The sequence below is a fragment of the Piliocolobus tephrosceles genome, chromosome 21 (assembly GCF_002776525.5).
Source record: "Piliocolobus tephrosceles isolate RC106 chromosome 21, ASM277652v3, whole genome shotgun sequence".
Lineage (NCBI taxonomy): Eukaryota > Metazoa > Chordata > Mammalia > Primates > Cercopithecidae > Piliocolobus > Piliocolobus tephrosceles.
This window is the reverse complement of record NC_045454.1, coordinates 51,429,401-51,442,156: the sequence shown is the minus strand read 5'-3', so window position 1 is coordinate 51,442,156 and position 12,756 is coordinate 51,429,401. Positions and strand designations below refer to the sequence as shown.

The window sequence follows — 12,756 nt, the reverse complement described above, 5'->3', positions numbered from 1 at the left end:
CCCGGGTTCACGCCATTCTCCTGCCTCAGCCTCCCAAGTAGCTGGGATTACAGGCGCCCGCCACCACGCCCGGCTAGTTTTTTGTATTTTTTAGTAGAGACGGGGTTTCACTCTGTTAGCCAGGATGGTCTCGATCTCCTGACCTCGTGATCCGCCCGTCTCCGCCTCCCAAAGTGCTGGGATTACAGGCGTGAGCCACCGCGCCCGGCCCCACGAGCTCTCGTTTTTTACTAATTTTCCTGCACACGTCAGTTGTAATTACAGAGCTGAGTGTAAGATCAGCCGACACACCCAGGGTTTTATATTATTTTGTTTTGTTTTGTTTTGTTTTTTGTTTTGAGATGGAGTTTCACTCTTGTTGCCCAGACTTGAGTGCAGTGGCCCAGTCTTGGCTCACTACAACCTCGGCCTCCTGGGTTCAAGCAATCATCCTGCCTCAGGGTCCTGAGTAGCTGGGATTACAGGTGCCCGCCACCAGGCCTGGCTAATTGTGTATTTTTAGTAGAGAACAGGTTTCACTGTGTTGGTCAGGTTGGTCTCGAACTCCTGACCTCAGCACACCCAGAATTTTAGACGGTCCCCCAGGGTGGGGCCTTGGCACCCTCCGGTAGAGAAGAAGGGACATGGGCCATACGTGGGGTGTCCTTTCTAGGAGTCTTGCGTCCCTTACCTGCCTACCAGGGATTGCGCCTCACAGCATGCAACCAGCGGGAATGGTATCATGATCTGATTTCACCTGCAGTCCCTGGGCCTGGGGGTGTTTTACAGTTGGGGCATATCACAGTGTGAGCTAGTCCTGTCTGGGGGGCTTGAAGGCTCCACATGGCCATGGCACAGGAGCAGGCAGTACCGTCCTCTGGCCTGGATCAGGCTCTGAACTTGGAGGCCCGTGGGCCAGATGACTGATAGGAGGGGAGCTGGGTAGAACCTCGGCCCACCTGATGTCCAGCAACAGAGGGGCAGGGCAGCAGCACCTCCGGCCCAGCAGCCCCTTCTAAGCACGTCAGGATGCGCCCTTGCTTGTGCTGGCAGCTTCCTAAACATGGGGGCTGGGCATGGGGGCAGGTTTTTGTCTGAAGGAGCGATTTTGCTGTGGGGTTACTTGCTCCTTGAGTTCTTGTCCGAGGCCCACCTGGCGGCTGCTCCGAGAGCAATGAGGCAGACCTGCTGCAGCTCAGTGTCCTGCCACGCTCCCAGGAGCATGTGTTTCCTGGGGGGAGTGGCCCAGGACTGTGGCTCTGTGGTCCATTCTGTGGATGTCTACAAGGCCTGGGCATTCTGTGGGTTTGGGTGGCAGTGCCGTCTGGGCAGCTCCTGCTGGTCTGCCCCCAGCTGCACAACATGTCTTGTGCCTTGCTCTCTTGTGTCTCTGCAGGTTTTGGCTATGGGCCTCCACCTCCACCGCCAGATCAGTTTGCCCCTCCGGGGGTTCCTCCTCCACCGGCCACTCCCGGGGCAGCACCTCTGGCTTTCCCACCGCCTCCATCTCAGGCCGCCCCGGACATGAGCAAGCCCCCGACGGCTCAGCCAGACTTCCCCTATGGTCAGTATGGTAAGTGGTCTCCTGCCATGCTGCGTCCCTGCTGGCCCCGGGTTCCTGGGCACGGCCTGCCTTCTCCTGCTTCCTTCCCCTGCTGGACGCCCCCCAGCCTTTACCTGCTGGGAAAGGGGAGAGGGAGGAGAGGGAGGTGCAGGGGTTGTTGGAGAGACCTCGTGGCAACTCCGGCCCCAGCAGAAGGGAGCGCAGGAGTCTTGGTCGCAGCAGAGCATTCGTCGCAGAGCGGGCGTCGCAGGGCCTGCATGTGTGGGAACCTGAGTGGTGACTGGGTCAAGGAAAGTGGGTCCCAGGAGGCTGTGATCACTGTCTCAAGGTTGAGGCCCTTGGTGTGGGTCCCGCGGGTACTGGCCCCTTGGTGGGTTCCAGTTGCTGACGTCATCAGCATTCTGCTGGGTCCAGACCCCGCTTGGGGCAGGAGCTGGGTCTGTAGCAGGCGTGGCCTGGACGTGGGCTTCGCCCTGGGCTGGATGGCTGTTGGGGCTTGGATCTGCCTGGACGTGATCTGTAGGCAGCGCATGTGCTTCTGGGGCAGGAGCTTGTGGGGGGCAGGGTCAGCACGGGTTAAGGTCTGCATGTTTGTAGTTCTTGCCCTGCACCGAGCCAGGAGTCACAGCAGCCTTGCTCAGGATCAATGCGGTGGCCTCAGTGGGCAGGGTTCCAACCACGGTCAGCTCCTCTAGCACCAGGGGTCATTCACAAGCAGGGTTTGAGAACATGGGGCACCTGTCTCCAGGTGGCCCCGGGCTCCTGGGGTGCCTGTGAACACGCTTCCTTTAGGCCTGGTGGAGGCCGGGGCGTGGGAGTTGTGTTTGGCTGAGGTGCCCGCCCACCCACCTCGCATGGCTCTGGTTCCCCTGCCCCCACGCCCAGGCCTTGGGCCGAGGTTGCCGCATGTGTGGGTTCTTGGCCCACCACCAAACCCTGGCGTGTCTGAGACTGGCAGGGGGGCGTGAGGCGCCCGGTTGGGGCGTGGCGTGTGTGTCAGCCGCTGCTCTTGGTGACGGCTGCTTGGGTTGGTCACCCCGGTCTCGTCTCTTGCCAGGCCTGGGTTCCTATTCTCCAGCCCCGCCGGGCTGCGGCCCACACTTTGTTTACAGTCTTATGGTCAGGCTGAGCAGTGATGTGGCCTAGGTAGGTGCCGCCTCCTTCTCCAGGGTCCTCCCACCCGCCTGCACCGGGAGGTGGACGTGGCTTCCTCTGCCGTCCCGGGCGGGGGTGGATGCTGGCGGTGCCCTCTGGGAAGGGGCCCTTGCCGGTGCCAAGACATTGGCCACAAGCCTTCAGCGGGCCCAGGATCCCCCAGAGAGAGCCCACGCCCACCCGTGCCCATGTGCACCCGCCTGGGAACCTAGAGGTCATGGGAGGGGCTTCCTGCCAGGTGTGCAGTGGGGTGGGAGCAGCCCGAGCAGCTCTGTTCCTGTGAAGACACCGCTGTCCACGCTCCTGAGGTCGGCTGTGTGGGCCGGACGGGCTGCAGGGTGTGCTGGCCCCTCAGCCAGTGGTGTCACTGGGGCAGTCAGGTTGGGCCCAGAGACCCTTCTCTGACACGTGCCACCAATGGATGTGCCCTGACAGGAAGGACAACGTGGGGTCTGGTCTGCGGTGGAGGGCAGGCCCTGTATCGCTGCCAGGGCCCTTCAGGGGTTTTCTGAAACTCCAAGAGCCAGCTTTGTAGAAGCCCTGTCCGCCGTGGTACCTCGGGGCATGTGTGTCTCCAACCCCCGAGGCTTCTCCAGCCTCCCCTCGTCCCCGCCCCCAACCACGTCTTCGGGATTGAACAGGGAAGCAGCGAGGTTCTGTGGGTCATGAGGGCTCTGGAAGCCGCTTTTCTCTGTGTGCTGCTCACGTGATTTTGAGGGAGAGGACACGCCCGAGGCTCCTCTCTCTGGCCCCGGTGCTGGCCTCAGAACGGCCCCACCCCACCCTGTGGGGCCTGTGGACTCAAGGCGGGCTCGGCGGAACTGTGTCCAGGTGGCCATGCTCGATGGCAGTGCCAACTGCCCGGGGACTGCCCCGAGCTCACAGGACTCTCTCCCCCAGCAGGTTACGGGCAGGACTTGAGTGGCTTTGGACAGGGCTTCTCGGACCCCAGCCAGCAGCCTCCCTCCTATGGGGGCCCCTCCGTGCCAGGGTCGGGGGGCCCCCCCGCCGGTGGCAGCGGCTTTGGACGAGGGCAGAACCACAACGTGCAAGGGTTCCACCCCTACCGACGCTAGCCCGCGGCGCCGCGACGTCTGCACGGCCCAGACCCAGGATTCCAAACTTGGGAACTCGTGACAATCACAAACGTGGCGGCAAAGTAGCGACTCAACCTTGGGGGGGGGGGGGGGGGCGCGAGGCTTTTGGAGCGGCTGTGGGTGTCGTCTGGACTGAGGTTTTTAAATATTTCTTTCTCTAACCCATCAGCACAATAAAAAAAAGTCACTGGTTCAACAACAGGGTTTAAAAAAAATGTCTTCAGCTTTAATTCAAAACTTCAGGTTTCTTTTTCTTCCTTTTTTTTGGAAATTATTTTCCTGAGCCTTTTGTTTTATGGTATATTGTAAACTTTTATGTTAAAGAAAAAATATACATTTACAAATTGTGAGATTTTTAAGAGAAATTTTCTACAATGTATACTGGCTTATTTTTTAATTTAAAACAGGGTTTCCGTCGGCACTGGTGGAGGGGGGTGCGCTGTTAGTCTCCTCGCTCCTGGCTTTGGGGGTTGGGACTTGGTGGTCCAGAAACTCTGGGAGCTTCAAGAAGAAATCTACTGAGTGTGTTTCTGTTTTTTGTTTAATTCCTTGCTTTTGTCGACTGACCTGCTTGGTAGTGTCTGAGGTGAACTGTGGGGGTTGCGCACAGCCAGCCACGTGGATCCCACGGCAGCGCCGAACCGGAACCGAGTAGGAAGCTGTTCTCCCCAGGCACGTGGCTTCAGGGCGTTTCCCACTGACCAGTTTGACCCTGGTTTGAATAAAAAGAAGTGCGTTTGGATTAGAAACCACTTTGTGTCTGTTTTTTCCCTCCTTGGTCTTGGCCTGTGCCTACCCTTCCAGTGCCTGGAAAGGTCTGAAGCGTGACGGAGGCGCCCTCACCCTGCCCTTGGCTCTTGGTGGTCTCAGCAGCGCCGAGGGCTTCAGGGCAGAGGCTGAGTGGGGAGCTGGGCCCATCCCTCAGTGGGTCTTGCGATGCTGTGACTTTTAGGACATGGCCACCACCGGTTTTCTGGGGGAATGTGGGCTCCAGGCTTTTCTCATCTCAAGACCTTCAGTTACATCTTTTGCCATGGAAGGTGATACATCCCCGGGTTCTGGGGATTAGGACAGGGGTATCTTTGGGAAGCGATACTATGTCAGGGAAGGGGAGATTTAAAAACATAAAAAGGGCTGGGCGCAGTGGCTCACACTTGTAATCCCAGCATTTTGGGAGGCTGAGGCAGGTGGATCACCTGAGGTCAGGAATTTGAGACCAGCCTGACCAACATGGAGAAACCCCATCTCTACTGAAATACAAAATTAGCTGGGTGTCGTGGCGCATGCCTGTAATCCCAGCTACTTGGGAGGCTGAGGCAGAAGAATCGTTTGAACCCGGTAGGTGGAGGTTGCAGTGAGCCGAGATCGCACCATTGCACTCTAGCCTGGGCGACAAGAGCGAAACTCCGTCTCAAAAAAAAACAAAAGGACCGCGAAGTCCCCAATTGGAAGCCTACAGCGTGCCAGGCGTGAGACCGCAGGCAACAGCCAGAACACCTGCCCCAGTTCATATTCTGGGAACAGGGAAGGTTTGGCTTAGTTTGGAGAGAGCCAAGAAAAGGGGTACCTCCCCCATCCCTGTGCAGTGCAGCTTCCTCACTGAGACAGGACCCCTCAACGCCTCAGCCCAGGAAGCCAGCTCCATTCCCTGCTGTCAGAGCCTTCTCCCATGTCCTCAGGAGCTGCTGTCCCAGTTTCCAGGAGGGCCAGGCGGGGGCGGCTCTCTCTCCACACCACAGGTCATGGTGTTGAGTGTCAACCCCTCCCATTACATCAGCTCCCCCAGCCAAGGAGCAGCACTCACAAAATCAGCTTTCCAGCCAGGACAGTGTCTGCTGCAGGAAAGTGGGCAACGTGGATGGACCCCACACACAGGTCCTGTGCTCCTCGGGATGGAGACTCAGCCCTCCCTGGGTACAGTGTAATTGGCTTCCCTTGGGACCGTGGGGATGGATGGCTGGGGAGATCTCAGCTCCCTGGACAGTGCCACAGCTAAAGTCGGGTTCCCAGAGGTTTTGTGCTTTTTTTTTTTTTTTTTTTTGAGGAGTCTCTGTCACCCAGGCTGGAGTGCAGTGGTGCAATTTCGGCTCACTGCCACCTCTGCCTCCTGGGTTCAAGCGATTCTCATGCCTCAGCCTCCCAAGTAGCTGGGATTACAGGCGTGCCACCACCATGCCTGGCTAATTTTTTTGTATTTTTAATAGAGATGGGGTTGGCCAGATTGGTCTTGAACTCTTGACCTCAGATGATCCGCCCGCTTCGGCCTCCCAAAGTGCTGGGATTACAAACGTAAGCCACTGCGCCCAGCCGGGTGCCACATCATAGTTAATAGTCACTTTCAACTTTATACTTAATTCCTGTAAGATACAGAAACATCACTCCTAGGCCGGGCATGGTGGCTCATGCCTCTAATCCCAGCACTTGGGGAGGCCAAAGCAGGTGGATCACCTGAGGTCAGGAGATCGAGACCAACATGGCCTGGCCAACATGGAGAAACCCTGTCTCTACTAAAAATACACAATTAGGCTGGGCGCGGTGGCTTAAGCCTGTCATCCCAGCACTTTGGGAGGCCGAGACGGGCGGATCACGAGGTCAGGAGATCGAGACCATCCTGGCTAACACGGTGAAACCCCGTCTCTACTAAAAAATACAAAAAACTAGCTGGCCGAGGTGGCGGGCGCCTGTAGTCCCAGCTACTTGGAGGCTGAGGCAGGAGAATGGCATAAACCCGGGAGGCGGAGCTTGCAGTGAGCTGAGAACCTGCCACTGCACTCCAGCCAGGGCAACAGGAGTGAAACTCCGTCTCAAAAAAAATAAAAAAAAGTCACTCCCACATAGTTCTAGTTACTCCTCTTCCTTTTTGAGCTATTCTTATTATTCATACTACATTTACATAACAAACAGTGATATTCCTAACTTTTTTTTCTGAGACGGAGTCTCACTCTGTCGCCCAGGCTGGAGTGCAGTGGCTGGATCTCAGCTCACTGCAAGCTCTGCCTCCCCGGTTTACGCCATTCTCCTGCCTCAGCCTCCCGAGTAGGTGGGACTACAGGCGCCCGCCACCTCGCCCGGCTAGTTTCTTGTATTTTTTAGTAGAGACGGGGTTTCACCGTGTTAGCCAGGATGGTCTCGATCTCCTGACCTCGTGATCCGCCCGTCTCGGCCTCCCAAAGTGCTAGGATTACAGGCTTGAGCCACCGCGCCCCGCCTCCTAACTTTATTTTTGAGACAGGGTCTTGCTCTGTCGTCCAGGCTGCAGTGCCGTTGGCGTGATCACGGCTCACTGCAGCCTTGATCTCCTGGGCTCAAGGCTCAGCCTCCCGAGTAGCTGGGAATTATTGTATTTTGTAATACTTTATGTCCATGTGTACACAAATTTTTGTAAACACACATTTTTGTATTTTTTTATAGAGAGGTAGTCTCGCTATGTTGCCCCTACTAACTTTATATACAAAATTTTATAGCTGTTAAAGCCTGAATTGTGCTTTTCAGGGAGGCCCTGTCCCTGCCCTGGTATCTGTAATGACCTTCTTCCCACACGGGGACCTGAACCCCTAAACCGCACCTACGAGCAAACAGTAGGCGCTCCATAGATACTTGTTGAGGTGGGTGCCATCGTGTAGATGACGGAGCACGAACCCGAGGCTCAGACAGGGGAGGCGGCGTGTCCAAAGTCCCACTCCGTGGAGGGAGCGGCTCTGCAGACCTCAGGCGGCGGCTGCTCTAATTCCCGCAGCCTGTGTTTTGCCCTCCAAACGGCAGAGGGCGTGTGTTCACCGCCGGGAAAGCGGAAGCGCGTGCGCGCGCACAGCTGAGGGGGCGGGACATGCCGGCAGTCTCGCGATAACTGCGCAGGCGCGGAGCAGAGCTCTCTTTTCTGAGCATCCGGCAAGATGGTGAGTGGTGCGAGTTGGGGCGTCTCTGCCTGGCCTATCCGGCGCCATCCATCCTCTGACCGTCCCGCGGGGGCCGCAGTTTGGCCTCCCGACTACGGCGGCTTGCTCCTGACCCTGGAGGCGGCTGGATGTTGGGGCGCGGGGCGGACCCGGTGGGTGTCGGGACGACGCGGGGTCGGGAAGGCCTGTCCGGGCCTTCATGTCTGGGTCCCCGTAACCCGGAGCCGCGCGTGACCCCCGGGGACGGGTCAAGGCGGTGTGTCCCTGTCGGGCTTCTGTCCCCGGCGGCGCCGCCGCGCGTCTTCCGCGGTGTCCTCGGGCCCGGTGGTCGTGGGAGGTGGGTGTCGGGATCCCGCTGACGTCCGACCCGCGCCCGCGCAGGCAGAGGTAGAGCAGAAGAAGAAGCGGACCTTCCGCAAGTTCACCTACCGCGGCGTGGACCTGGACCAGCTGCTGGACATGTCCTAGTAAGGGCGGCCGGCAGGGGTCGCGGGCGGGGCTGGGCCAGCGGTGGAGCTTGTCCGGCGAGGGCGGTGGGGCGGGGTCCGAGCTTCTCTGCGGCGGTGGGCGAGCGCAGTCTCCGCCCGGGTTTGGGACCGAGCGTAGTCTTGCGCCCAGAAAACCGTCCAGAGACGTTGAGGTTTTTACTTATTTTCAACCTGCTTCCCGTTGTTACCTTCTCCGCGGATTAGTTGGAGGGTGTAGCCACTGTAGCCCACGTGACTTAAAATAACGAGCAGCCTTAGATTCTAAGGGCAGTGGCAGTAGCTGGGTCCTGTCCAGGCAGGGTGGTGGTGGGCATCTGACTTTCCCTTTTATTTTTTTATTTTTATTTTTTTACTATTTTGAGACGGAGCCTCATCCTGTCTCCCAGCCTGAAGTGCAATGGCTCGATCTCAGCTCACTGCAGCCTCCGACTCCCGGGTTCAAGCGATTCTCTTCCCTCAGTCTCTCGAGTAGCTGGGATTACAGGGGCTCACCAACACGTCCCGCTAATTTTTGTATTTTTAGTAGAGACGGGTTTCCATGTTGGCCAGGCTGGTCTCAAACTCCTGACCTTAGGTGATCCACCTGCCTCCCGAAGTGCTGGGATTACAGGCGTGAACCACCGCGCCCGGCCTTGATTTTTAATTATTTGTAGAAACAGGGTTTCTCTGTGTCGTCCAGGTTGGTCTTGAACTCCTGGGCTGAAGCGACCCTCCCGCCTCAGCCTCCCAAAGTGCTGGGATCACAGGCGGGAGCCACCGCGCCCTTCCTGCCTTCCGCTGCGTTTTTAGAGGCCTTTGGCCCGAGCTGTGCGCTACAGCATCTTGTCTGAGACTGTGGTCTCCGGGCCGCTTGTCCTCTGAGTCTCTGCAGTCACACGGTGGCTCTTGCATCTGAAGGATGAGTCGCGCATATCTGGCGGGGGCGCCAGAGGGACTTGGCGTGTTCGTTGCGGTCACTGCAATGGACAGTGACAAGTCCAGTGCGGCTGTGTCCCTGGGGAGAACCAAGCTTTAGTTCTCTGTCCCCCGGAGTGGGTAGGGTCTCCCCCGGCCGGGCCGCTCACAAAACTCTGCCTGGTGCATCCTCTCCAGCGAGCAGCTCATGCAACTGTACAGTGCGCGCCAGCGGCGGCGGCTGAACCGGGGCCTGCGGCGGAAGCAGCACTCACTGCTGAAGCGCCTGCGCAAGGCCAAGAAGGAGGCGCCGCCCATGGAGAAGCCAGAAGTGGTGAAGACGCATTTGCGGGACATGATCATCCTGCCAGAGATGGTGGGCAGCATGGTGGGCGTCTACAACGGCAAGACCTTCAACCAGGTGGAGATCAAGGTGCGTGCGGCTGTCCCTGCCAACCGGACCGGGCCCGAGGTGGGCTGGGGTCGCCTGACGCGGGCGGGGTCGCCTGACACCGAGCTCTGCTCTTGGTCTCCTGCAGCCCGAGATGATTGGCCACTACCTGGGCGAGTTCTCCATCACCTACAAGCCCGTGAAGCACGGCCGGCCCGGCATTGGAGCCACCCACTCCTCCCGCTTCATCCCTCTCAAGTAGTGGCTCAGCTAATAAAGGCGCACCTGGCTCCAGTCCTTCGCGCAGCTTGTTCTTCCCGGTGTCCGGGGCTTTGGGAGGGGCCTGGGCCTGGTTCAGGTTCATGGTGTGAGGAGATTCAAGGTGGACGTTCAGGGCTGTGTGGGAGGTTGCGTGGATGGTCTCATGTCCAAGACTGATAGCTGTGCAGTCCCCGCCCCTGCTCCTGGCCACAGGGACAGCTGTGGAGCTGGGCGCCCAAGCCCAGGTGTGGTCCCATCCCTTTGATCCCCTCGGCATTCTTGACCTCGGGGCACCTCCCTGGCCTCACGCTGTCTTGTGGGTGCCCCATGTAGAGGGGGCCCCTCCTCAAGCCCCCCACCTGGCCTGGGCTCTCCTTTCTGGCTTCCCTCCTCTCCTATTGGGAGGGTTCCCGCAGGAAGTGAAGAAGCAGCAGGAAACTTTGGGCGACCTGAGCCTCTCCCATCCTCACCCCTGCCTGGCTCCTCAGAAGCTCCTGACAACACGCTGCTGGAGTCTGCCCTCCCAGCAGGCTCTATGGCTGCAGCCAGCCCTGTCTCCCCAGCCTGGTGTCCCGTGGCGAGGCTGCACCATCTATGGCCTGGCCAGCTCTGTCTCTGCGCAGGATACTTGAAAGAACAGGACAAGGTGGCCATGCCTCTGGGCGGGGGGTACCGTCCAGCCCTTCATGGGCTCCCTAATGGGGTACGTTGGTTGGAGAACGTTGTGAGAACTAACCCCGTTCAATGCTGAAGTCGCCCTCAACCCAGGCGGGAGGTGGTAACTGCTCAGTAAGCACCCAGCAGAGTGGCCCAGGGATGGCAGCAGGGAGGCCTCCCCTTGGGCAGTGGACAGGAGGGTGAGAGCTCAGCCAGGCAAGTGGGGGCAGGGGAGATGTGAGGAGCCCCACCTCATTTCACCCTCAAATGCCCCACAACAGCCGCCTGTGGGCCCTCTTCTGTGATGTCACTCCATTTTTTTTTGTTCTGTTTTGTCTTGTCTTGTTTTTGTTGCCCAGCCGGAGTGTAGTAGTACGATCGCGGCTCACTGCAGCCTCCATCTCCTGGGCTCAAGTGATCTTCCCATGGCCTCCCAAAGTGCTGGCATCACAGGCATGAGACACTGCACCTAGCTCTATCTTCAAATTTAAACATGATTTGCGGCCAGGCGCTGTGGCTCATTCCTGTGATCCCAGCACTTTGGAAGGCCGAGGTGGCTGGATCACCTGAGGTCAGGAGTTAGAGACCAGCCTGGCCAACATGGTGAAACCGTGTCTCTATTGAAAATACAAAACTGGGCATGGTGGCTTGTGGCTATAATCCCAGCTACTTGAGAGGGTGAAGCAGGAGAGTCACTTGAACCCACGAGGCGGAGATGGCACTCTGTCCTGGGCGACCAGAGCTAGACTCTGCCTCAAAAAAACAAAAATACAAAAACAAGATTTGCTCATGTTCTTACCTCGATTTGGAATCGAGTTACAATACAGAGAAAGTGGGGGTCCATGTTTTTCTCTCTGATTGGGAAAAGGTGGGTTGGACAAAGGAAGGACAGCCCAGAGTTATAAGCTGGGGTCCAGTACAGCCAGGACCCCCCCAGGCAGCTTGAGACTGGACCTGGCTGGCTGGTGCACAGAGGGACACGCAGCCGGTGGGACGGTGTGCTGCACTTGGACGTGCCTCTCAAGCCCTCCACTGGACCGGGCGTCCTGGCCAACCCTGCCAGTAAGTAAGGAGACCAGGGAGGCCCCTGAGGGCCTGGACCTGGCTACATAGTCTGAATTGGGGGTGAGTCTTGGCTGGCAGCGCCTGAAATACGTGGAATATTTGAAAATTCGCCTGTGGGCTGACCTGAACCAACCTGGGCTTGGAACCAACGGTCAAAAGTTTGCAATGTGGTCTGGCTGCTAAGTGTCCGCTAGAGGTCTCTGGGCAGCACTGGCCAGGTTCCCTTCAGTATGAACAGCGGAAGCCTGTGCGAGACCCAACCTCAAAGGCCCACCCCAGGTCCAGCTCCAGGAGAGGGAGGGAAGGCGTGTGCATGCAGGGCTCATTGTAGTCTCAGTTGTCAGCATTTGGAATTCTATTTAATATGTTTTTTGAGACAGTCTCCGTCGCCCAGGCTGGAGTGCAGTGGCATGACCTCAGCCCACTACAGCCTCCGCTCCTAGGTTTGTTTTTTTCTTTCTCGGAGTCTCACTCTGTTGCCCAGGCTAGAGTTCAGTGGCAAAATCTCGGCTCACTGCAACCTCCGCTTCCAGGGTTCAAGCGATTCTCTTGCCTCAAGCCTCCCGAGTAGCTGGGACTACAGGTGCGTGCTACCACACCCGGCTAACTTCAGTGTTTTTTTAGTAGAGATGGGGTTTCACCATATTGGCCAGGCTGGTCTTGAACTCCTGACCTCGTGATCTGTCCGCCTCGGCCTCCCAAAGTGCTGGGATTACAGGTGTGAGCCACCACACCCAAACGCCTCCCAGGTTAAAGCAATTCTCCTGCCTCAGTCTCCCGAGTAGCTAGGATTACAGAAGCACCGACCACGCCTGGTTAATTTTGTATTTTTAGTAGAGACAGGATTTCACCATGTTGGCCAGGCTGGTCTCGAATTCCCAACTTCAGGTGATCCACCCTCGGCCTCTGAAAATGCTGGGATTACAGGTGTGAGCCACTGCGCCCTTTCCGGAATTATTTCTATTTATTTTTATTTGCTTTTTTTTTTTGGAGACAGTCTTGCTGTCGCCCAGGCTGGAGTGCAGTGGTGCAATCTCAGCTCACTGCAGCTTGTGCCTCGCGGGTTCAAGCAATTCTGCCTCAGCCTCCTGAGTAGCTGGGACTACAGGCATGTGCCAGGCGTGTGCCACCATGCCTGGCTAATTTTTTGTAGAGACGGGGTTTCACCGTGTTAGCCAGGATGGTCTCGATCTCCTAACCTCGTGATCTGTCTGCCTCGGCCTCCCAAAGTGCTGGGATTACAGGCTTGAGCCACCGCGCCTGGCCTGGAATTCTTTTTAAAAATGAAATTGTTGAGGCGTTTTAGGTG

At 57.8% G+C, this 12,756-nt stretch overlaps 2 protein-coding genes across 14 annotated transcripts in view; both read left to right on the top strand.

The window, feature by feature from the left end:
* DAZAP1 (DAZ associated protein 1) overlaps positions 1–4,544 on the top strand; it is a 27,407-nt gene extending 22,863 nt beyond the window's left edge. For 3 of the 12 annotated variants that reach the window (XM_026457279.1, XM_026457278.1, XM_026457268.1), the window contains 2 exons: positions 1,376–1,552; positions 3,599–4,544. In XM_026457279.1, the coding sequence (XP_026313064.1) occupies positions 1,376–1,552; positions 3,599–3,774 (353 nt within the window). In that variant the 3' untranslated portion in view covers positions 3,775–4,544. Of the gene's footprint in view, positions 1–1,375; positions 1,553–2,600; positions 2,690–3,598 lie in introns of all 12 variants that reach the window. The other 9 variants (XM_026457277.1, XM_026457275.2, XM_026457274.2 and 6 more) reach the window with 9 other exon arrangements.
* A 3,072-nt stretch (positions 4,545–7,616) lies between these two features.
* On the top strand, positions 7,617–9,760 carry RPS15 (ribosomal protein S15). 2 transcript variants are annotated; one of them, XM_026457281.1, is made up of 4 exons: positions 7,617–7,691; positions 8,073–8,158; positions 9,272–9,506; positions 9,613–9,760. In XM_026457281.1, the coding sequence occupies exons 1-4, from the start codon at positions 7,689–7,691 to the stop codon at positions 9,724–9,726; spliced, it is 438 nt and encodes a 145-aa protein (XP_026313066.1). In that variant the 5' UTR covers positions 7,617–7,688; the 3' UTR covers positions 9,727–9,760. The 2 variants fall into 2 exon arrangements, with proteins under 2 accessions (XP_026313066.1, XP_026313065.1); XM_026457280.1 differs by lacking the exon at positions 7,617–7,691 and adding an exon at positions 7,705–7,843.
* The last annotated feature ends 2,996 nt before the right edge of the window (positions 9,761–12,756 follow it).

Coding starts and splice junctions, on each gene's coding strand:
- RPS15 (XM_026457280.1), top strand. CDS start 7,820: ATGTTGGGGCGCGGGGCGGACCCG. Junction 7,844..8,072: donor TGGGGCGCGGGGCGGACCCG/GTGGGTGTCGGG, acceptor GCGCCCGCGCAG/GCAGAGGTAGAGCAGAAGAA. Junction 8,159..9,271: donor CAGCTGCTGGACATGTCCTA/GTAAGGGCGGCC, acceptor CATCCTCTCCAG/CGAGCAGCTCATGCAACTGT.